Source organism: Podarcis cretensis (genome assembly GCF_951804945.1).
Source record: "Podarcis cretensis genome assembly, chromosome: 10".
Taxonomy (NCBI): Eukaryota; Metazoa; Chordata; class Lepidosauria; order Squamata; family Lacertidae; genus Podarcis; species Podarcis cretensis.
In genome coordinates, this window is record NC_137179.1 from 29,725,116 (window position 1) to 29,750,213 (window position 25,098).

The 25,098-nt window shown below is 45.0% G+C and overlaps 2 protein-coding genes across 3 annotated transcripts in view; both read left to right on the forward strand.

Annotated features, from left to right (window-relative positions):
* NOL12 (nucleolar protein 12) lies at positions 1–8,861 on the forward strand. Its single transcript, XM_079993120.1, has 6 exons — positions 1–158; positions 2,515–2,620; positions 3,740–3,788; positions 4,303–4,445; positions 5,628–5,725; positions 8,219–8,861. Exons 1-6 carry the CDS (start codon positions 76–78, stop codon positions 8,388–8,390), a joined length of 651 nt encoding a protein of 216 aa, XP_079849246.1. The 5' UTR covers positions 1–75; the 3' UTR covers positions 8,391–8,861.
* A 9,133-nt stretch (positions 8,862–17,994) lies between these two features.
* The window catches only part of TRIOBP (TRIO and F-actin binding protein), a 63,910-nt gene continuing 56,806 nt past the window's right edge, over positions 17,995–25,098 (forward strand). The window contains exons 1-2 of one of the 2 annotated variants that reach the window (XM_079992151.1): positions 17,995–18,032; positions 20,107–20,298. In XM_079992151.1, the coding sequence (XP_079848277.1) occupies positions 20,185–20,298 (114 nt within the window). In that variant the 5' untranslated portion in view covers positions 17,995–18,032; positions 20,107–20,184. Of the gene's footprint in view, positions 18,103–20,106; positions 20,299–25,098 lie in introns of both variants that reach the window. The other variant, XM_079992150.1, reaches the window with a different exon arrangement.

Consider the following 25,098-nt stretch of genomic DNA (forward strand, 5'->3'; position numbering starts at 1 on the left):
GCAAGACCCAGGCGGAAGAGGCGGCGTCGAGGCTCCGGCCCCGGAAGAAGCGCGCCTTGGCCGCCGGAGCCCAGCATGGGCCGCAAGAAGAAGCAGAAGCAGGAGTGTCGCGCGGCGGCGCTTCGCAGGGTCGTCACTTTCGACGAGGAGAACCGGCGGTGAGTGCAGGGGAAGCGGGCGGCCGGGCGGCAAGCTGCTTCTCCCTCCCCGCGCGAGGCGACGGGCGCGGCTTCCCTGCACGAGGTCTCCCATCCAGAAGTGCCTCTCGCCGCGGGAGGTAGCGGGGTTTCGCGCCCGGAGGGCAGCTGCGAAACCCTCGGAAGCAAACCGCGCGAGCACTGCAATCCGAGGGTCTCGTTCACACGTGCAGCGGGACGGGGATGGAGTGGATTGTGCTTCGACGGGGCGAGGGAAACACATACATAGACAGTGGTACCTTGGTTCTCAGACTTAATCCATTCCAGAAATCCGTTCCAAAACCAAAGCATCCCAAAACTAAGGCGCGCTTTCCCATAGAAAGTAACGCAAAATGGATTAATCCATTCCAGACTTTTAAAAACAAACCCTAAAGCAGCAGAACTGTCCAGTAGCACCTTAGAGACCAACTAAGTTTGTTCTTGGGAAAGCTTATACGGTCATACCTCGGGTTGAATATGCTTCATGTTGAGCACGTTCGAGTTGCGCTCCGCGGCAACCTGGAAGTAATGGAGTGTGTTACTTCCAGGTTTCACTGCTCACGCAGACGCTCAAAATGACATCACACGCATATGCAGAAGCGGCAAAAAGCGACACGTGTGTGCACAGACGTGCAATCGCTAGTTACGTTTGCTTCTGGATGCGAACGGGGCTCCAGAACGGATCCCGTTCGTATCCAGAGGTACCACTGTACCAAGAGCAAACTTAGTTGGTCTCTAAGGTGCTACTGGACAATTTTTTTTAATATGTTTTGACTGCATCAGATCAACACTGCTACCTACCTGAACCTAAAGCAGCAATTTAACATGAATTTTACTATCTAATGAGACCACTGATCCATAAAATGAAAGCAATAAACAATGTACTCCAGTCACACAATCAATCAATCAATCAGTAGCTGAACTGGGTTCCACACAGTGACAAAAAAGCTGCAAAAACAGACCTCAGCGTAACACTCAAAATGGAGCATGTTCGGCTTCCGAAAAATGTTTGCAAATTGGAACACTTATTTCCAGGTTTTTTGCAGTGTTTGGGTTCCAAGTTCTTTGACTACCAAAGCATTTGAGAACCAAGGTACCCCCTGTACACACACAACATTCCTACAAAGCAAACAAGTATAATTATTATTTATTATTATTTATTCAACTTATACACCACCCTATACCCGGAGGTCTCAGGGCAGTTCACAACAAGACCATAACATATAAAAATCAAACCAAAAGCAGTAACCCAATACCTCCCCCCACCAGCCACATTCTAAAAGGGTGTTGGATGTCAATAAGATCAACCAAAGGCCTGGTTAAAAAGCAACGTGTTTGCCTGGTGCCTAAAGGTGTATAACCGGCAAATAGCTAGACTGAGTTTTATAATAAAGTCCATTCTGCCTATTTTATCTATTTACTGAATTTCTATACTGCTCAGGTTCCCCAGTTTGCAATATAAAACCACAAGCATACCAGAGTAACAAACAAACAAAACACTAATCCTCTCATACAGTTTAAAAAACTGTGTAATTAGCCAAAGGCCTAGGAGAAGAGGAATGTTTTTGCCTGGCACCTAAATGTTTTTTAATGAATGTGCCAGGCAGGCCTCCCTGGGGAGAGCATTCCCCAAATGGGGAGCCACAGCAGAAAAGGCCCACTCTTGTGTTGCCACCCTCCAGACCTCTTGGGGAGGAAGCATACGAAGAAGGGCCACATACAATGATTGCAGGGTCCAGGTCAGTTCATATGGGGAGAGGTAGTCCTGAGTCATTTCAAGGCTGTATAGGTCAAAACCAGCCCTTTGAACTTGGCCCGGAAACTAATGTGAAGAACTTAATTCGTTCTGGAGGTCTGTTCTTAACCTGAAACTTTTCTTCACCTGAGGTACCACTTTAGCTAATGGGGGCTGCCGCTGCGCGATTTCTGTTCTCATCCTGAAGCAAAGTTCTTAACCCAAGGTACTATTTCTAGGTTAGTGGAGTCTGTAACCTGAAGCATCAGTAACCTGAGGTACCACTGTAATATGCTCAAACCGTCTTGTCCCTGTGAATAACCACCCGCCTTCAGGGGCAGCCCTACGTATAATGTGTTGCAGTAATCTAACCTAGAGGTTACCGGAGCATAGATAACAGAAGTTAGGCTATCCCTGTCCAGATTCTAACTCCTGTGTGCACCAGACCCTATAAAGGGAGCTTAGACCATGATGCTGATGGTTTTCTGCTGTTTGTGGCTTTATAAGGTGATTGTGATTGAGAAAGATGGCTTTTGAGCTGCTAGGGGATAGTTGCTCTTCCAGTGTCTCTAACTTGCTCTTTGGTATATTTACTCTTCCCAGGGATTACTTGACCGGGTTCCACAAGCGTAAGGTTGAGAGGAGGAAAGCGGCTGTGGAGGAGATAAAACGCAAACTGAAAGATGAGCAAAAGAAGATGAAGGAAGAGGTATATATTCTGGGCGGGGGGGGGGGATGTATTTTCAAAGCAAACACAATAAAATATCAGACCTTTATCAGCTTTTCCAATTCTCTGATGAATTGTCACTGTATTAAGTAATACTGCATCGTTCATGAAGCTATAGTGAAGCAATGGTTGCCTAGGAACTATTGAATGAGTTTCCTTAGAGTTTCCTCCTGGTCAGAAACGGTTTTTGCCAAGAAATCTGTGGCCCTCTAGATGTTGCCAGGCTACAACTCCCATCATCCCTGACTGATGGCCAGACCTGATGGAAGTTGGAGTCCAGCATTGTTTTTGGGGCCCCAGGTTTCCTATCCCTGCTGTGAGCCTATGACCAACAGAATAGCCTGACAGATAGGATTTCTCAAGGAACATGAGATTCCTACAATGACTGGTTTGGCCCCCAAAAGATCATTTAGGGAGCTGCATTATACTGAGCCAGACTATTGGTCCGGTTAGGTCAGTATTGTCTACATGGACTGGTAGCAGCTCTTGAGGGTTTCAGAATAGGGTTCTGTCCCATCCTTATCTGAAGATGCCCAGGATTGCACATGGGAACTTTTGCATGTAAAGCAGATACTCTGCAACTGGGCTACATCCCTTGTTGTTTATCACACCCTGATCCTCATGCCTCTTCCAAAGGTCTGTTTCTAGGCTTGCTCTCCTTCTATTTTGACTTGGTCAAAACCTCGAGTCTCCTTTCAGTCCTACTTCTCAGAAGCCTGCCTTCCATTTTCCCTTCGTGCCCTTTAACACCACACAAGAGTATGCAGAATTGCACTTGTTCACTATCCTGACAACCTATTCCTCCCTGTCTTTCCTACTAATCATCTCATTCTAGATATGCAGACCAGACCTGTGTTTGTTTACTCCACAGTAAAAAAAGCAACAACCCCCCAGGGGACTGCAGGCTTGATGGACACAGTGTTGTTATCTGAGAAACTAAATGCTGGAATTTCCCCAGGTAGCTGCTGACTTACTACTTGGCTCCAGAGGAGAAGGTGTGCAAGTTCTGGTTTCTGGGATTTTGGCTGATGTCTTGGATGAGACCAAGCAACTGTTTATCTGAAAGCATTCTAATTATTTGGGGCATGTCTTTGTTTTTAGAGGCACAAAGAATACATGAAGATGTTGAAAGAGAGAGAAGAAGCCTTGGGTACGTGTCCTTTCTGAAGGTGTAACTGTTAAAGTTGTCTGTGTTGTTATTTAATGTATTGTTATTTAATCCCCTTTTACATGTGTCGCAAGGGAATTTACAAATGTCAAGACTGTGGAGATAGCGGCTCATTTTGTGCATCCTTTTGGTTATGTGTTACTGATGGACTTTCCCTCTCCTCCACCTTTAGAAGGATAGTTATTGTATGACGTTGCAGGAATCCTAGCAAAGATCAGCCCTCTTGAATGGCTGATGGGATTTGTAGTTCAAATCACTTGGAGCGTATTGGTAGAGTTCATTAGAATTCTAAAAACCGTGGCAGAAATCATCTAGTTACAACAAAAAGTAGTTGGGAGTCTCAAGCGCCTGCGTGTATGAAGAAATAGAATATGTAGCAGTTTGTCTGAGAAGTTCAAACTCAGAAGAGTTTCTGCCCTAAATTCTCCATCCTTTATGTTGAAGAAACTGTTTTGACACTTGTGATTTCTTTGGGTTCCTTATTTAATCTTCCCAGAGGAAGCTGATGAACTGGAGCAACTGGTAACATCCCAAACGGAGTCTGTGAGCTATGACCACCCAAACCACACAGTCACTGTTACTACAATCAGTGACTTGGACCTCTCAGGAGCACGTCTGGTGGGACTAAGCACCAACGAGGTAATTCCTCTCTGCAAGCTTGTATGTTCAGCCCCAATTCTATTTTTTTCTAGAGGTGTATATTTGTTGATTAACTAACTACTGGAGTTTAGGACTGGCATCTCTCTTAAATTATTTAACAATCCCATGTGTGTGCCACGAAAAAAGGTTGCTGCCCCAAGGAGCCTGCAGCCTAAAATTCAGCATAGAGAAGGCATTGGGGGTGGAAGAATATGCATTCAGTTTGGACCTTGTAGTTGGACTTAATTTCCATGGAGCTTCACATTTGCGTTTTTGAAGACTGAATCTCTGAACCAGCCAAGTTTGAAAATGTTTCATTTCATGAGACGTCTTGTAAGATAGAAAAGCCATCTAAGCATTTTTCAGGGCCGACCATTTCTCAAGAGAATATGCTATTCCTAAGTAGGAACCGTGTCTCTGTCCAAAGTGGTACTTGGAGAAGTTCAATATAAGCGTCTCTTGCCATATGCTTTGCAACTCCTGCAGTACTTGACAAGGGAAATCCTCAACATTAGTCACTTGGGATAAACGTGAACAGCTGGAGGGAGGAGCATTTTCTGTGCTGAGTCCTTGCCTCTTTTGGTATCAGCCAGATTCCCACAAGCTGCTTTTTCAGAGCCCAGCACAAGCTCTGTGCTGTTCAGTCAAATCTGCTTTTGATCAGAATTGTTTCTTCAAAATAAAAAAATAGATCTTTATATAAACACATGGCTTCACATTCTCTAATGTAGACTAGAATAAAATGATGGAGTGAGGATCTGTTCCTGGATCTCCCTGGTCCTGCACCATGCTGACTCACATACGGTGCTCTGTGTATTTGAAGGATTTAACATCCTAGATCTCATTAATACCCACAATAGCACTGTATGATAGGCCAGTATTAGAGATGGTGATGAGAGCTTGCATAACAGCACATGGTATCCTTGATTTAAACTGAGGTTTCCTGGCTCCAAGGTCACACTGATAGCCACCACACTTAATGAATATGTGCGAGAGGTTTGTACACCCATGCTGCAAGTTCTGATTTACCCTACAAAAGAAGACAAGTCTGATGCAATAGCTGATTTTGAAACTAGCTTAGTAAGTAAGTTACTTCTCAAACTGACCCGGGTTCATATATGTTTACACTAGCAGTGCCTAGATTTCTGTGTGGCTCATATGCCTCTTTTTTATTTTTTTTAGGGAGAAGATGCTGGAATGGAAAAAAAAGATGAAGATGCTTCAAGCAAACCTACATGCATCTTTCCTAAGAAATCTAGAGATCCTTTCCTGTCTCAGAGGTAGTTATGATTGGTTAACCATCACGTTTTAACCTTCAAAACCAAGTTCAGAACATCTGTGGCTCTCCCAAGTGCTGCTGGAATGCAGCTCATTTCATCCCTGACGATTAGCTATGCTGGTTGGGGCTGATGTGAGCTCAGTATCAGAGGCCCCATGCCTCTGTATTCTAGTTAATTGCACTCATGCCTTACTGATGGGTTTCCCATAGGGATCTGGTTTGCTTCTGTGAGAACCAGATGCTGGACTATATGGGCTTTAATTCTCATCCACCAGGACTCCTCTTACAGGAGAGCCACAGGGGTTTGCTCTCCCTCAGAGAGATAATTCTGGGGTTGGAAGAGACCCTCCCCCTTGCTCTTTTTCACCCACTCATAAGCCAGTCTGTGAACAAACTGTCTTGAATGTCAGCAGTTTGCCAAGGACCTTGAGTCTTAAGGACAGCCTTGTAAATAAGTTACATTGCAATCCTACTTACCTTGGATTTGCGCCCCATTGAGCTAGATACGACTTACTCCTGGGTAGAAATAGTTAGGTTTGCACTGTTAGTTACCCAAAACTGCCTCCATGCTGGTGGGCACAGAGGAGAAATGCCTTCTTCTGGGGCCGCTGTGGAAGTGCAAGGTTGTAACTTTTCACAGCCTGGTTATGAAAAAAGGAAAGGAAAGCCTTCTAGCAAACAGTGGTGCAGAGAGGACAATGCAAATGTACTGTCTTGCCTTCCTCCGCAACCAGCCCAGAAACCAAGCAGAGTGGTGGAGGAGGAATGGAGAGATTTGCCTGTCCTCAACCATCCCACTCACTCACCTGTATGGAATTCCTGGTCACCAGTGGCTACTGTGTTGTTAAATGCAACATGGGCTCAATGCTGAAATACCATTATGTAGCAAAAAGGGTTGATAACCATGCTGCACCACAAGAGGGCATTCTCTGCCTTGTCTCAGCGCCATTCACTCACTTTCTAAATTTTTAGGAGGCAAGGAAAAACCATTGTTGTCCAAGCAGGTTTCTGCATCACACGTGTTCATAGATGAATGTTTTTATTCCACCATTAATGACATTGTTTGTGTTGTAATCTATCCTTTTAAAATACTGTATGTTAGCAAGTGCATTTTTAAAAAGTGTCGCTGTGTGCAGTGCTCCAGTTCAGGGTTCCAGGAAGCCTGGTTCACATTCCTCCCTCTCCCACATCCTGTTCAAAATAGTCAGCCAACGTTCTGTGCCCACTGAACATGCTCAATCTTCATTGGGGCTGGGTGTTGTTGGTGTTGTTGTTTTGGAGTTTTGCCTTTATCCCGAACGTGTGTGTATGTTTGTTTGGTTAGGTTTTGGTGCCTCTGAAGACCTTTTCCATTCCTGCATCAATTTGCTGTCACATTGCAATGGGTTTTCTTAGGATTAGCACTCGACGAAAGAGGTTGTCAAGGTGGGGGGCTGGATCTAGCCAAGCCTCTTGACCCAGGCTGTTGACTTGGCCGCTGTCCTATGACATCAGATGCTGCTGAGGCTGATGGGAGTTGCAGTCCAAAACATATTGAGAGGACCAGGTTGGCAAAATTTGGGTTAGCCTGCAGAAATGGCTTGCACGAGACGTGGCAATGGCCACCAACTTAGATGGCTTTCAAATGCAATAAGAGCAATTCACAGAGAACAAGGCTATCAGTGGCTGTTAGTTATGCCTCTATACCACCTCCAGAACCAGACACAGCATGTGTCTGGATACCAGTTAGCAGGAAGCAATAGCAAGAGAAGATTGTTGCCCTCATGCCCTGCTTGCGGTCTTCCAGGGGCATCTGGTTGGCCTGGTGCAACAGGGCTCTGGTTATGCAGGTCAGAGTTGCCTAGACTGAGGTTGTGGGAAAAGGGGGGTCTTAAGGAGAGAAAAGAGGACTGATTAATATTCCTGGTACAGGGGGAGACTCTGGCAGATTGCAGATAGAAAGGAGACATCCGATGAGGTTGTTGGACTGCCTATTCCTGTCACCTTTGACTATTGGTTATATTGGTTGGGGCTCCAACCACAACTGGAGGGCACCACGTTGGCTATCCCTCTTCTTTCGACAAGAAGGAGTGGCTAGAATATGGCATTCAGATCATATGACGCTCCCCATGTATCAAGTGAGGCCAATTGGTCCTTGTACAGTCTACGCTGGCAGCATGTCTCGAGCATGGGTCTTACCTGCTATCTGAGATCCGTGGAGATGCCAGGAATTCAACCCACATCCCTCCACATGCCAGCTGTATGCTCATACCGCTGAGCTATGCCTTCTCCCAGGTGATTTCCCATCTAGGTAGCATACAGGGCCATATCTGCCTAACTTCAGCAATAGTGCTGCACCACATGCCTTCCAAACAGAACATGCAGCTGTGCCCTGACACAGGAGAAGCAAGAAATGGGCGTGGGAAATGTAGCTGGGGCTGAAGCGTTTTATAAATGAAGACTGGGAACTGGTTTGCCTCTGGAATTCATTTATTTGTTCTCCTCCCCGTTACAGGATTTCTTCGCTCACGGCCACACTGCATTCCCGTAGCCAGAAAAAGACCAAAGGAAGGCAGGCCAGACACAGCCAAGGATCGAGGAAGAAAGCCCAGAAGCCAAGTACAGGGCGGACGAGCAAGACCCTGCGCCGAAGAATGACGGGCAAAGGGAGGCATTTCCAAGACTGAAGTGAAGACAGTAGCCTGCTAAGTTTTGAGAGCTCTGGGTTACTTGGAAAGCTCACTTTGTGTCAGCGATGTCTCTTTCGTTCAGAGCTTCAGTGGAAGTGCAAAACTTTCTTGAAACTAGTTCGTGAGCCAAGGAGTGCTGGGCCTGTTGCTTGGAAAAGTAAAATTATTTTTGTGCACAACAGCCTACTTTGACTAAGCAAGTGTGATTGTTGTGTGTAGGCCCATTGCTCTGTAACTCCCCACACAAAAGAAAGAAAGAAAGAGCAGATGCACTTTTCCCAAGTATTGATAACAGCTAAACTGTTAAATGGTTACGTCTGCATAGAAGTCCAGGGTCTGTGTCCTTCCTCACTGGGATATCTGGTGCTATGACTGCTTAGTGAGTGACCACATAGGCCCCAGGCAAACTTCTTTCTTCTGCCTGCATCATTTTTTTATTTTGTTATATAAATGTCTGTTGGGAGGAAACTTTGTATGCCTTTATTTCTCACGAACTCTTCTGACACTTGGATTGTAGGAGAATCTGCTGGCTACTATTATTTATAGAGCATCTGCGACAAAGGGCTTTGTAACTCTCTGCTTTACCCTCATAAAAGATTTGTGCTATTCTCATTTTAGATGTGAAAACACACACAGTTATTTCCTTGTGGTCACAGACAGTGAGTCTACAGCAGAGAAGGGGATGGAAGGCAGGTCTCCCAGATCAAAGGCTGTTGCTCCATCCAAACAAATAGCATGGCCAGGATCCAAGAGCTGCTTTAGCTTAGTTCTGTCCATGGGTTTGCATTTACCTGATGGGATTTTTAAAAGGCATTTTTGGTGTCATTTCCCACAATGCCCAAAGCCACTCACAGTGTTAGCATCATGCAAACCACTGAGATAGATATTTTTGATTAAGTGGTATATAAATCTTGCTTAATTAGTAAAATTACAGTGACAGTCAAAATACAAGACATTTGGAGGGGGGAAATTATTACAGAACATCTTAATAAATTCAAACAGGATTTATTAAAGAAATACAGTGGTACCCTGGGTTAAGTACTTAATTCGTTCCGGAGGTCTGTTCTTAACCTGAAACTCTTCTTAACCTGAAGCACCACTTTAGCTAATGGGGCCACCGTGCCACCAGAGCACAATTTCTGTTCTCATCCTGAAGCAAAGTTCTTAACCCGAGGTGCCATTTCTGGGTTAGCAGAGTCTGTAACCTGAAGTATCTGTAACCCGAGGTACCACTGTAAATCTAGACTTAATATGTAAGTGCAAAGCAAAATCAAACTTAGCATGCACACGCACTCACACCCACTAAAGCTAACCCGTGCAACAAAGAGCTAGTCCTGCTGTCCTCCAAATGACCAGAAACTTAGAGTCCTAGAATCATAGTGTTTGAAGGAACCCCGAGGGTCATCTAGTCCAACCCTTCAATTCAGAAATTCCAACTAAAGTATCCATGACACGTGGCTATTTAACTTGTCTTAAATGCAGTGCCAAGGGGGTTGGGTGTCTTATCAATGGGGCAGCCAAAGGAAGCTAGCAGTAGCAGCAAAAGGAAAGTGCTGGGGAGGGAAAAGAGGGTAAGTCCGGGTATTCCAGCTGCTGCTGCTATTATTATTATTATTATTATTACTACTACTACTACTACTACTACTACTACTACCACTACATTTATATCTTAGCATTCCTCCAAGGAGCTCCAGATGGTGTACACGCATCTTATCCCCCTCCCCATTTTATCCTCGCAACAACCCTGTGAGGTAGGTTAGGCTTAGAAACTGACTAGCCCAAAGTCACGCTGTGAGCCTCATGGCTAAATGGGGAGTCTATCCCTGGTCGGCCAGGGTCCTAGTCCAGCACTCAAAACTGCAACGCCACACTGCCTCTCTTAGTCTTTTTCCCCCTAACAACAGACCCTGTGCTGTTATGTAAAGTGTTACAGAATCTCCCCTGAATTTCAAAAATGGAATATCGTATTCATTGATGGGGGTGGAGGATTTCTGGAAAACACGAGGCCCATGTTTCTGTTTGTAGATCTTGTAGCATAGTTCTTCAGATCCTGGACAGTCCTTCTTGCTTATCTGGAGCTGGGTGGTGTTAGGAGGAAAGTAATCTCTTCAGCTACTAAAGGCTGGGATTTCATGTGTCATGACCTGGCATTTGCTTCAATATGTCCACTCCACCAATACAGACAGAGCCCCTCAGACGTGTGTGAAGTAGAAACTCATCTGTTGTCTGCCTCTTGTACAGAAGCAGCAGCACAGACTGGGGTCCCCCCCCCCTTTGAACTTGTAGAACTGCCTTTGAGGTTATTCTCAAAACAGCTGTTCAGTGAACATGTTAAAAATCAGGCTCTACTTTGCTTTTTGGATACTACGAGTCTACGTGGTAGCTGGTATTCATTAGCACTGTTTCTCAATTGGAGGAGGCACCAATTTTTAAAAAATAATGGTGCTTAGAGAAAGATGTGCTGAAGACAAGCCTCACAGGCCTGTCTAAACATTGCAGGATAATTCATTGCTTATATAGTGTGCATGTTTTGAAATCATAGAAGCCAGATTTGCAGCAGCAGTTTTCACAAGGGACATATTTTTTTTTTAATTGAGAAAGGGCCAGCAACATTGTATTGCCCACTGACTGACTTCCATATGAAACCACACACACACCCATAACGGTGAGGCGATATTTAACCTATTCTAGTGGGAATAGCACTTCTAAAGAATTGCGTTCATTCTTGTTCCACTTATAGACCCGGCATTGTCACTGGAGCCCTAAGTGTGGAATGTGATGTAGATAGAAAGGTTGACTGCACTTAGCTGTGTTCTGGCAACCTTTTGATTAGACTGTTGCAATACATTAAACACAAAACTGCCTTTGACTGTCCAGACACTTCAGTTTGGGCTAGATCTGAAGGCGGTTGGGCTAGATGACCCTCAGGATCCCTTCCAACTCTACAATTCTTTGATTCGCTTAGTTCAAATGCAGCTGCTTGGCCGCTAACTGGAATGGGCTTCAAGAAACATATTTTTTAAAACGCTGCAGTGGGTGCTGTTCTGTTTCTGCACACAGTTCAAAAGTGCTGGTTTTGCACATTTTAAAACCTGAGACACTCAGGTATGTAAGGACAGTCTTCTCCCATATGAGACTGTGTGAACCTTATATTCATCAACCGAGTCCTCCTGCCTTCTGTGGTTATAATTTACTTATTTTAAAGCACGCACCACCACCCCTCTTTGGACAAAAAAGTCTCTTGGCATGGCTTTCAAATCAGTTAAACACAAGACAAATCACTGCACTTGGGCTTAAAAGGTCCAACATAAAAGGAAAAGGAGATGAGAGGGAGGAGGAAAAAAGCAAACTCAGGCACCACTTCTTAATAGGTCAGAGAGGCTTATCAGTTGTGACAGCCTGTATATGAAATACCTTTTCTGGGATTCTTGCCCCAAGTTTCTTATCTTTATGCCATCAGTCGAGAGACCTAGCCTTCATGTCTATGCTGGATTGTCTTAATCTGTCCCATTTGGTCTTGTGCCATTTTTAATTATGAGTTGTATTGTAGAAGTAACAAACAGTGCGCCAAGGAACTGGGGGAGTAATTTACTCATGTAAGCAAGATATAGTACGTAGACTGGAATGCTAAGAAGGATGCTAGATCATAAATAACTGCCTACCATTGAATTAGATTTGAATTTGATGATAAGTGAGACTGAGGGAAACATAAAATTTTTGGAGATTAGATTAAATTAACGGAATAAGATTCAAGAATATAAATAAGATGATAAATTGCTGGAAAAAAATTTATAATGATGTAAGTGGGAGCGGGAGACGTGAGGGAGTCCAAAGAAGTTCTGAAAAATGTGTTATGATCCATGTTATATTGTTTATTATTTTTGCATTTTGTATCTAAAAAATCTCAATAAATATTTATTTTAAAAAAAAAAAAAGATATAGTACGTAGACATTTGTAAACAGCAAGCATAAGTATCCAAAATGCCCCTCACAGGAGGACTAAGAATGTCTGACTGTTAAGGCAACTTGTTTTTTGCCTTCTTTGGTGAGATATTTGGGATTCTTGGATAAGTGTGGGGGTGGGAAGAAGAGAGAACATAAGAAGAGCCTGTTGCATCAGACCAATGGTCCATCTACTCCAGCATCCTGTTCTCACAGTGGCCAATCAGATGCCAGTGAGAAAGTTGCAAGCAGAATCCAAGCACAAGAGCCCTCTCTCCTCCTGGGGTTTTCAGCAACTGGTGTTAAGAAGCATTACTGCATCAGACTGTGAAGAGGCATAGTTGTGTGTGTGTCTTGTGACTCCCGATCATATGAGGATTTTTGGTATGCAGCTCATAGGATTAAATATTTAGGCCACTCCTGGTGCATGGATAAATGCAAAAATCACCATTTTCGTGACAATCAGAAGTATTTCTGCTTTTTCGTTACATCTTCTGCTTTCTAGGTTGCTATAGAACCCTTGCTCTGTTTATTTTTTTTAATAGGGGGTGTAAATGATGTCTTTTATATTTTTCTTATTGGCTATTGGCTGCAGCTAAGCAGCAGTGTTTGGCTCTTGGACAGCCTCTGAAGTGTTTTCTGTACCCCAAAGTTGTTAACTAGCAAAGAGAATGGAAATTGAGTTGGAAAAAGGCCTGATGTTTTGGTGCTAAATGAAGAAATATCAATGGGTTTGCCCTACTTCTGAGTAACTCATAATGGTCTGGTTCCACAGCTCAGTGCTGCTATTTTTTCACTGTTTTATTTAACCATGTATAATCCTCTGAAACCGGAAGGCATTAGCTTGCCATTGCCTCTGTTGAAATCATACAAGATTGGGGTGAAAATTTCAAATGTCGATTCTTAAAAGAATTTCTGTCAAATGCCAGTGTTTGCGGGGGGAAAGCAGTCCTAGCCCTGAGTTGCAGCAGCTGGGTGAACATAAGAGAGCTATTCACTCGATTCCTCGTGCCAGCCTAATGAAGTTCTTATATAAAATATCATTTTTATTCCAAACAATAAAAACAAAACAGGGCAACAGTACAAAGCAGTATCAGGGTTACATGAGTGGTCAGAAGATGACATCACTCCTTCAAGCTAGATGACCTAGCCAAAAGCCTAGTGAATTTCGGACAATATTGTGGCTCTACTGTTCTAAATGTCCCTCATAATTATAATGGTGCAGAGAGGCGGGGGAGAAGTTAAGGGCATAGTGAGCACCCTCAGTTCAGATCCTGGTCTTCTACATGACTGGGTCCCTCCAGAGGCAGTTTTAGGGTAGCATGACCAGTTCAGCTGCACTAGGCACTGCAATGATGATGTAGAAGAGGGGGGTACCAAATTTTAGCGTTTCCCAGGGCACCGTTGATATTTGAGAGCCCAAAGTCTGCCACTCTCTTGTATGTGAAATTACACTAGCAAAGTAATTCCTGAGCTGAATAGGCGCCCGCTGTAGTTGATGGGGAGCTGAAGATGTCAGCCTTACTCCCACCGCAGTGGAGAATCAGATTCTAGCTAATCTAGAGCTCGTTGCACTTCTCCACCAGAAGTTAAATAGTGGAAGGTTATGGAAAAAGATATGTCTCCTGCACTCCCTCTTATGAAGCCCCCAAGGAGTGAGAATAGCCAAACAGCCATGAACATACCATGCCCTACAGACATCTAGTTGGCCACTGTCCAGAACAGGATGCTGGACTAGATGGATCATGGGCGTGATCCTGCAGAGAAGGCTTATACTCTGGCCTCCTAAACCACACCCTAACCACAGCTACTGGCAGTGGAGGAGTATCAGGGATTGCTTACTCATGAGTAGACCCTTACTCACTACTAGACCAATATCTCCGGGTCCAAAGATGCATACTGTGTTTTCACTCTTCGTATTGGACCTGAAGCCTATGGCACTGGTGGTCTCAGGGACGGGAGGGGGGATGCGCCTCTTCCTATGGCAGTCCCAGGAGTTGCACTTCCCCCGCCCTGCTCCTCTGTCTGTCCTGCAGTGTGTCCAAGTGATGCTGTGGAGGTGCAGGACCCCAGCTAGTAACGTCATCCTTGCCTCTTGCCAACTTAGCCGCATCATAGGATTGCAAGGCCTGTCTGCAGTCGGCTGCCTCCATCTGGGAATCGCCCAGAAATGTGCTTGAATGTGCAATGAATTAGCTTTCCTCTTGATGGGCGGAAGAGCAGCTTTCAGTGGCTGGGTGGTCTAATGAAGAGATGCGCAGGCTTTGCTCTAGTGAGTTTCCCCCTGCGGAGAGCGAGAATAACATGGCCAAGGGTATCGAAGCCAAAGCTTCCATGAGACTGTCATCCCACCTTGGGGGGCAGGTAGACTGAGCGACAGAGAAGGGAGGCTCCAGACATGGTTGCAGGGACCCCAGATTTTATGAGAATTGAAAAGGTCCAAGAAAATGGAGCTAATTTCAGTGGATGCAGCCCATGCAAGTATTCAGGAAAGCGTGCCCCTTTGGGTATTGCTGGACTACAACAGTCTCCCTTGGAAGGTGGCGAACTCTCCTTCCTTGGAGGTTTCTAAGCAGAGGTTGGGTGGCCATCTGCCATGGATGCTTTAGATGAGATTCCTGCATTGCAGGGCGTTGGAATATATGACCTTTGAGGTCCCTTCCAACTCTACAATTCTATGATTCTATACAACTCTCATTCTCCCTGGACATTGATTGCCCATGCTGAGTGGGGATGATGATGGGACTTGGAGTCCAATAACACCTGAAGGGTGACTACAGGTTCTCCATCCTGGGAAGGGGATGCCAAGAGCTCATATTCCAACTCTTATGCAGATAGTCCACACCCAGAGTAGCCAACAGGGTGCTCACCAGAGGTCGTTGGACCATAACTCCTATCATCCCTGATCGTGCTTGAAGGCACCATCTCGCAGGCACCCTGGTCCATACCAAACACATTATCTATGTAATAGAATTGTGGAGATTTTTTTTTCAATAAGAAGATTGCATTCCTTTCTGGGCAACCTCCAGGAAGCTCCGTGCCAGTGGTGGGTGAGGCCAGAGGCAGAAACGGGCCAAGCAATGAAAGCTATTGTTGTTACTATTACTTCTGTACAGTAGGCTATATTCTGTGAACACTCACACACCCTTCTCTATCCTCCATCCGGACAAGCAAGAGGGGTTTATCAGAGTTGAAGGTCACATTCCAATCAGGGGGAAAAAAACAACAACACTTGGGGATATGTGAAAGCAGATGTGGTTTTGGAAGAGTTGCAAGGGCCAGACAGAGAGGACCAGAGGGCAGGATTTGGCCCCCAGGACTGAGGGTACCCACACTCACATCTTCTGCCTATGACCAAGATCTCAGAAACTGCTTCTAGTATGTGGTGCCCAATGCTACAGCTTGAAAGCTAGTAAGAAATACGTCTGAGCATCCTTAGAGGGTAGCTTGGAGAGAGCAGGAATGTGGGGCTGCGGCTGGAAGTGCTGGCCTCCCTTTGCAAATGTGACTTTGTTTAGTCTCTCGCACAGGTGCAGGCCCCAGTTCATTCTACTCATCTGCTCTGATTGGGCTAGTAATTTGCTATTTTGAAAGGCTAATCTGGGCCTTTTGTTGACCCCTTTTTCCCCTTGAAGGGTGTGTTTAGAAATGACAGGTGCACCATTTCCACAAGTGAAGCTGGGATTAGACTGCACTAGGCCAAAACAACAACCGGGTGCAACAAGGAGAAATGAAAGTAAATGGAACAAAGGGAGACAGATATAGTTTGAGTTGGTTTGCACCCAGCCTTTTATTGCATAGGTGTGTGGCACAGGTAATGGAAGTTTTTGCAGGTCTGGACAGGAACAGGTTAGCCTTTGAACCTGGCTGTGCATAGAACTTCAATGGGTCTGTTCTGAGCATGACTAACCTTGGATATAACCTTATAGTCTCAGTTCTATGCTGTAGAGCTTACTTGGTCTGTAGATAATGACAGCAGCTTTGAAACTTTACCTTCCGGGGATTCATTTCCAGATTGGACTGTCTGCTGCAAAACCAAAGCTGCACCAAATTCTGATGTGTGTTCTTGTGTGCATACTCAGTTTGCATGGTGCATGATAAGCTGGGTCTCTTGGGCCTTATTGTCACCTGTCTTGAACTCAGAGGACATCTTGGACCACAGCCACCCTTGCTGTTACACATTTGAAGGGAACATCAGCTGCAGTCGGCCAGCAGTCATTAAGGAAATCTAGTCCTCCATACTGACGATAATCTTCTTAATAAATCCCCAATAAGCTTTTTCAGGATACAGAGTTTTAAAAACCCTAGTCCAGAGTCAAAACTACACCAATGCACAGGTAACTCATAGAGGCAGGGGAAGTTCACATGCTTTGCATATGAATGTTCTCAGTTGCTAGATCCACCATTTTCAGATAAGGCTGGGAAACAATATTATCTGAACCCCTGTACCTGCTGTCAGTCAGGCTAGAACTGGGATGGGAAACCTGTGGCCCTCCAGATACAGTTGGACTCTAAATCTCATCAGCCCCAGCCGACATGGTCAATGGTCTGGGATGATGAGAGTTGTAATCTGGCTACATCAGGAGGATCCCAAGTCCCCTAGGCAATACTTGAGTTTAGGTGAACCAGTGGTTTGACCACCAGGCATAACACTACTTCCTGTGTTCCAATCATAGTGCACTCAGCAGCAGCAAACACAATGCAGAGCCTTGTGGCATTTTTAGGACTGCTGTTTTAAAATAAGCTCCCCTGGACAGTAATATGTAATATGACTGAGGACAGCATTCTTGCAATGATGATGATGAACTGGATGCCTGAGCAAGATGGAAGGAGGCGATCAGGGGAGACGAATAATCATGGCTGGCCCTTCCATTATTAAGCAGTGAGGTGGTTGCCTAAGGCAGCTGATTTTGAGTGTCAGGGAAAGGTCAGCAAATGGTTTAGCTATTTAATTTGACGTTTGTTTTTACTGCCAGGTAAGCGAAGAGGTGTTTATGGAATTTTTGTTTTTCTGCTTAAGGGGCCAAAATAAATTAACTGCCCCAAGGTACTAAGATGCACCTTGTTGGGGGCGGGGCGGGGCGGGGCTGGAGAGGACGCGTCATTTGCTGCTGCTCCCTAAACAACCTGCAAAACACATTGCGCCGACCCTCTGAAGAGTGCTAAGCTGAGAGAGCGAGGCAGAGGCTTCCGTGACGGCGAAAGCAGAGGCAGAGAACTCCGCAAGGACTCAAAACACATGTGGCTGCGTTTGCGTAGATTCCACGTTTCTTTTCCCATTACTTAAAATACTCGGAGCATCAGCGAGACGCTGGTTTGGCACGAAGGCCAAGCGAGCTCACGCTGCAAAGGGAGGGAGAAATCGATCACATCCCCAGCGCCGCTGCAACGTGGCTCGCAAAACATGAAGAGGCGCCGAGCTAATTATGTATAAAACAACGCAACAAAACACAAGTTTCGACTCCGAAAGTTCCAAGCCCTGATCAACATTCCGGCGGTTTTGATTCGTTACCGAATTAGCCCACTCCCTCTCCCAAACAGCCACTTAAAACGTAGTATTCAAATGAAGGTGATTCGTTCAGCCAATGGGAAAGGGGCCGGTGCTTGTATTCTGGGTCCACCTCCCCGTTTGTATTCATTGTTAAAAAAAAAGAGAGCGAGAGAAGACAGCGGCGGAAGGGTTCCAGCTGTAGTCGCGTGTGTATATATATATATATATCTAGGATTGCATTTTGAAGGGTGCGCGCGTTTCTTCTGTTTTCTGTCGGTATGTATTATTGATAAGTTGCGAGCATATTGATAAGCTTAATTGGGGGAAGCAACGCGGAAGTATTTTAGTGGTATCTTCCGAATTTTGATAAACACACGCGAAACTACCTAACGCGCCCCCGCCCCACTCTCGTTTAAAGGCAGAAAGTGGATTGTCAGGTGTTTGTGGCTTCCGCAAGTGATATGATAAAACCTGGTTTTATTGCTGCAGAGGCGTTGCAAATGGGGGCCAAAAAAAAAAAATTGAAGTCCAGCAAGGCTGAGAAGTGAAGAAGCTTTGGAGAGCATGTGTTAATTGTGAGAGTTTGTCTTCTGCAGTACCCACTGCTGTAGGATAAATTCATTTTAACTGGCTTTAACCAAAAATATTATGGTAGTTCTGATTAATACGAAAATGGTCTTTTGATTGATTAGCCAGACTGGATATGGTGCTTTGTGATGTGTGCAAGTGATAATTGTATGGTGGTTTGGTCTGTTCTTCACAGCCTTTTGCTTCCCACAGTGGTGTTTGATATGGATGGATTATTTCTTAAAAGAAGAGCACAGCAACCTCTTTCAAAGAAATAAAATGACTGTGGTGGCTCATAAAATCCAGCACACAGAAATAGTATGTGTTGAAACTCTGAAGAAATATCCTGTTAGTGGTGGGAAACAAATTAGGCCTACGTTTATTTTAAAGTTGCGAAATTGCAAAGGCAATTTTGTTTCATGCTTGGTTCAAGTAACCTCATTTTATTCACCTTTCTTATGTCCTCATGAGCACGAATAGATTAAAAGCAAGGGTAGGTGCCAATGGTTATTAATCCAGACATAATGCTTATGGAAACACCCATTGATTGATGCCTCACTGTTAAAATTAATCTGGTGACCAAGCATGTGTTCCTGTTTCTCCTCTTCTCCCTCTCCCAAGTTGTCCCTTCTGCATGAACTTGGCCCTTTCCATTTCCAGTGTCTGTCAAATTAAAGTTGCTTACCTAACACACCTGGTGAAGGGGTGAATGTGATAATCTTACTGCATACTAAATGCTATTCTTTCTCATTCTAATGTTCAGACTATGAGTACCATTGCTAATATAGCTAAAATGTCACCGCCCCAACATAAGAGAGCAGTAGCTGCTGGCTCAGAGAAACCCTGAAGCTTGCAAAAGTACAAAAAAAAAACAACCTGAAGCCCCCACCCCCCAGGAAAAAGCCCAATGAGAATTCAGGAAGCTCAATGGCCCTAGAATGCTGACGTAACTGTTTGCTAGATGTGCGTGTAAAATTGAAAACTAGGGTGGGGAGAGGAATGGAACAGGGCAGACATAACTGAAGTTGTGCTCTCCAGATGTTGTGGAGTTCAACATCTCTTGGTCAATATGGCCAGTTAGATCTGATGGGAGTTGTAGTTCAACAACCTCTATAGAGGGTATTGACTGCCTCTGGAATGGAGTATGCTGAACAAGAGCACTCCACAGTTTTATTTCATGTCTGACTTGTCCTGTATAATTTTAAAATGAGGCTTCCAGAATTGTAGAGTTGGAAGGGACCCTGAGGATCATCTAGTCCAACCCCCTGCAAGGCAGGAATATGCAGCTGTCCCATATGGGGATCGAACCTGCAACCTTGGCGTTATCAGCACCTCACTGTAACCAACTGAGCTACATGATCCCATAGTCTTGTCCTCACGACAGCCCTGTGAAGTAGGTGGGGCTGAATGATAATGACTGTCTGAGTGAGCGTCATGGTTTGAGCAGGGATCTGAGCTGCTGTCTCCCCACTTCTTAACGCTAACTATTACACCAGACTGCCCCACATATGGGACGGGTCTGTTTTTGGCCTGCAGACTTTGATGCTCTTTGAAGATTCCTCCTTCTCCTCTGATGTTCTTGGAGCACGAGACACTTCCTGCTGATTGGTGCCAATGAGCACCAGGCTATACAGAACATTTTCTCTTTGATAAGGCTGGGGGGGGGGTGTACTGATGTATTGTGTCTTATGTCTTATGATTCTTTCGTTGCAGCTGTTTCCCCACCCCTACCCTGAAGCTAGTTCCCTAAAACTGCATGCCTGGGGGAATCTTCCCTTCCCTGCATGGACCATGTCAGAAATGTCAGAGAGCACTCTGTGTGAGAAATTCGAGGCCAATGTATTTGCCAAGACCCGGTGCCAGAACTGCTTTCGAACTCTCACTGCTCACAAGCGTGGTAACCAGGTGAGCTTATATTTGACCTTGGTTATTGTGGGCAGAGGGGGAGAGGATCTTCTATTGCATGTTTTGGGGAGGGGGGGCTGTTCCCAAGGAAAGGTAGGAAGCAGAACATTCCAAGGAGAAGTAATGTTAAGAGGCAATATTCCTAAACGATCAGTTGTGTAAGGCTTTCCAAGATTTATGATCTGCATAAGATGCACTGCTCTGTGGTCTGTTGATAAAAAATCATGGGATCTCTTCCAACTCTACAATTCTAAGGGTGATCTCGCTCAGCCCCCTGCAATGCAGAAATCCAATCCTATCCACAACTATCCCTGGGTGGCCTCAAACCACCAACTTTTTTTTGGTTAACAGCCAGATGCACTGAGCCATTGACTTGTTGGGCATCATAGGAAGCTGCCTTATACTGCATCAAAGCAGTAGCCCACCCCAAAAGCCCTACCTGGAGATGCCAGGAATTGAACCTGGGACCTTGTATATGTAAACAGACGCTCTGCCCTTGAGAGTAGGCCTTCTCCTACCATGAACAGGGCCTTTTTGGTTGTGGCTCCACCCGTTTAGAATATCTTTCCTAGGGAAATATGAATGGGACCCATAACTGCTGTCTTGAAGAGGACGTCAGAGACATATTCATTCTAGTCTGTGTTCAGTTAGTTTCAATGTGCTGTGCTTTGAAATGTTTCTTGCTGCTGTTTCTAACTTAGCAGGCTCTTTGGCGCATGTAATTGTGGTGGTTATGCTGCATGCCTTAATCTTTTCTCTTTCCCTTTTTTTTTTTTTTTTTTTTGTAAAATTGCCCTGTGAGGACAATGAGGCCTGAAAAGCAGTCGATAGATCTCTTTAATAAATAACTTTAAACCTTCCCCAAAGTTGGCAATTTGACAGGTGACAGAGCATGACAATTGCCAGAGCAGGATGGCATGTGCATCATAGGGAGGGGTAAGTTTTTTTAAAGGCTGGGAAAATAAGAAAATGGTGTGGCGTGAGTTATTGGCAGAGCTGAGTGAATGGGACTGGAGCATAACTGTGAAATAATTCGGTAGCCAAGGACTGAGGCATGATGGTGGCTAAAGCAGTGCAGGATCAAGACCGTTATCACGAGAGAGGCTGGTGCCTTTAAATTTGCAGCAACACACAGAGATCTCCAAGTGGGTGTTCATAATATTTTCCTTAGATGTTAGCTCTTTCATTTTTTTTTAAATAATATTTATTAAAAATTTTCCAGAATAAAAAGGAAAGATAGCAAGAAAGAAAGAAAAAACAAATATGATTTACACTTGGTTTCAGTGGCATCTTTCCCGGACTCCCCCCCTCCCCCTCTTGTATTCCATTTCCCTTAAATTGATTCCACAGATTCTTACCCCAAATTTTAAAACCTTATTTGTAATTTTAAATAACCCATTTATTCCAAATTAATTTATCTTATTTATCTTAATGAACCATTTCTCCTTATATTTTATATAATTCCCTAAGATCGACCCCATTTCCCTTCCACGAATTCCCCTATTTTCAAACAACAAACATGAAAAAAGAAAAGAAAGAAATAATATATAATTTTAAAGCCTTTGGATTCCAAATCTCCCCCCCCCCATTCCCCGGTTCCAATCCCCAAAGTTCATCCATTGTCTACTGCCAGCCTGGTGTATCCACGTCTATATCTCAACTCCACTTTGCCGTCTTTTGATAGCTTTTAATTTCAGAAAGTCCAATCTCGAAAAAACTCTCAGAAAAAGTCATTGTTCTTCCATCCAGACCTCTATGTTTAAGAGTCTAACTTAAATTCTATTTCTTGGTCCTTTTAAAGTCTGGATGTTCCAAATACTCCGGCTTCAAATTTGGTCCAGCTCTTATTCCTCAGGTTGCTTTTTCCTGTTCTGCTGCAGAAACCTTCTAATTCAGAAACTTCTTGTTCTCCACAGAGGCTTTTGTTATTCAGGAACATAACTTGCGTCAAGTCCCTTCCTTTCTTCAATAGATAAATCCATTGTCTCCTTTAGTATAGAAACCTCTGTAGACAAAATAATGCTTCGTTTTTGCAGCTTTCCCAAGAGATAACAGATCCTGCTCAAATTCATAGTATTTTTCCACTTGCTGCTACTGTTGCAATGTCCCAGCCTCCCTCTAGAGGGAATATGGTAACTTAATTTCTTTCAAAATCAGACCCAAAAGTCAAATAACTTGTTGCCTTTATTTCCAATAATTTATGTCCAAATTGTAACAAATCTAACCAGCAAAGCCATCGTAACAAAGTTCTCTTTTATTTTCCTGCTTTGACAGCTACTTTGACAGCTGTCAAAGTTTCTGTGTCTCTTCACCAGTCTCTCATAGCGGATCGTTCCCGGTTCCCGGGGGGGGGGGGTTGCATTTTAGTTCCCACAAATCAGTCTTCTCCTCCAGCACAATTATTGTAATTTCCCTTCGTGAAGTTAAAATTTTTTTCAGGTAAACAAGTTCATCTCTCGATCTTAGTTGTCAAATCCTTGCGTTGAGCCATCTACAACAGGGGGGGGCGGACTTCCTTTTTGCACTCCCCCCGCTCGCTCCAAATTCAAAGATCAAATTTCCCTTTTAAGTCCAATCAATTTACTCACGGGTTATTCCTTTTAGTCCAAATCCGAAATTTTCAAAGAAGAAGTCGTTGCTCTCTGCCGAATGGCATGCGGCTTCGCTGGGCAGGGGAAGCATTGGACTCACAGCACCACCACCCCCCGTCACCCACTCCGCAGCCTTTAAAAAGGCTCCTTCGTGGGTCGGGGGGGCGCAAACGGTGCCCGCCGAGTCACCAAGTCCATGGGCATCTCCGCCCATGGTTTTTGAGGGTCCCCGCGTCGCCGGCACGGCAGGACCCGACCCCTACCCAGCCGACTCCCTCCGGAGCTCGGAGGGAGTCCGCCATTCGGCGATGGCGCCGACCCGGAAGTAGATGTTAGCTCTTTCATAACGATTGTCCATGTGGTTTAGTGGTTTAATGTTTTGACTATGATCTGGAGAACTGGGTTAATATCTCAGTCACGGACTCACAGGTTGTCTTAGAGTAAACTGCTGCCTTCCAGCCTCAGCTTGCCATCCTCTCTTCCAATTCCGGTCCTTTCATCGCAGTCTTTTATACTGGGTTGTTCTAAGGCAGGGGTCAGCAACCTTTTTCAGCCGTGGGCCAGTCCACCGTCCCTCAGATCTTGGGGGAGGGGCAGACTGTGTTTTGAAAAAAAAATGAACGGATTCCTGTGCCCCACAAATAACCCAGAGATGCGTTTTAAATAAAAGCACACATTCGACTCATGTAAAAACACCAGGCAGGCCCCACAAATAACCCAGAGATGCATTTTAAATAGAAGGACACATTCTACTCAAGTTAAAACACACTGGTTCCTGAACCATCCGCAGGCCGGATTTAGAAGGTGATTGGGCCACATTTGGCCCATGGGCCTTAGGTTGCCTACCCCTGTTCTAAGGGCAGCCTGGGGATGGAGCTCCGCCTCCTCAATGGATCAATCCCCCCCCCCAATCCATTGTTTGGAATTGCTGCCTATGCTCACGCTTGGTCTCTCTTCCCAGGTTCATCCCATCAGTTTCTCCCAACATAGAAAGCCAGCTCATGCAGAGTTGAGACGGGTTGCTCCATCTAGCTGAGGACTGTCTGCCCTTTCTGGCAGCAGCTCTTCAGGCAGGGGTCTTGGAGAGGCCAGGGATTGAACCTGCAACCTTTTACATGCAAAGCAGACACTCTGCCACTGAGCTACAGCCCTTCCCACATCCTCATTGTAATTCCTTTGGCTTTAATGTACCTGCAGGCTGTAATCAAGGCCTGACCCAGAAAGTGAGGAGCACCAAACTTCCAACATCGGGGTTCTTATACCTTTAAGAGCTGGGTAGAAGAGGGAATGTTGGTAAATTCAGCTTTTTCTTGCCCTTGCCCTGTTGCGATGTGACGAGCTCCACCTGCTGAAATGTCCTTTTTTCTGCGGCTGTCGCAGTGTCAAAAGGCTGAGCATCCCTGCCACAGAGCAGGAAATGGATCTGGCCTTTGCCCAGCTCATCCATTTCCATATTTTAGAGCAACTTTGGGGGCGGGGGCAGTGTCGGGAACTGGTTCTGTAATCTGAGCAGCTATTGGAGGGAAGCAGGGGCTTCCCCTGCTGACAAGCAAAAAGAAAGGAAAGGCATTTGAGTGCTGTTTGTGAATGTGGACTTTGAATGAGACCACAGAGACTGCTAGATTATGTGTTAATGAGATACTAAGGGTTCCAACAAGAGGTGTAAAAGTCTGCAAATGAAGTCTCAATGGCTGCTGGGCAGTGTAGTTAGTGGTCTCCTTGTTTTAATGGAGATGGGCTCTGTATTTTTAACAACTGTGGGGCAGGGACTAATTCAGCAGGAAAAACTTCCCCATTATTATTTGATAAATACACTTATCAATGGGCTTGGTGCTTTAAGAGGCTGTCCCTCAAGGAGCTTGCAAGCCTGAAATGCAGCAGTCAGGATGGCTCCTCTGATTTACCTTTAATTTGAGTCAGACTGTGGCATTGTGGGTTAAACCACAGAGCCTAGGACTTGCTGATCAGAAGGTCAGTGGTTTGAATCCCCGCGACGGAGTGAGCTCCTGTCACTCAGTCCCTGCTCCTGCCAACCTAGCAGTTCAAAAGCACAAAGTGCAAGTAGATAAATAGGTACCACTCCAGCGGGAAGGTAAACAGTGTTTCCGTGCGCTGCTCTGGTTCGCCAGAAGCGGCTTAGTCATGCTGGCCACATGACCAGGAAGCTGTATGCCAGTGAGATGAGCACCGCAACCCCAGAGTCGGCCAC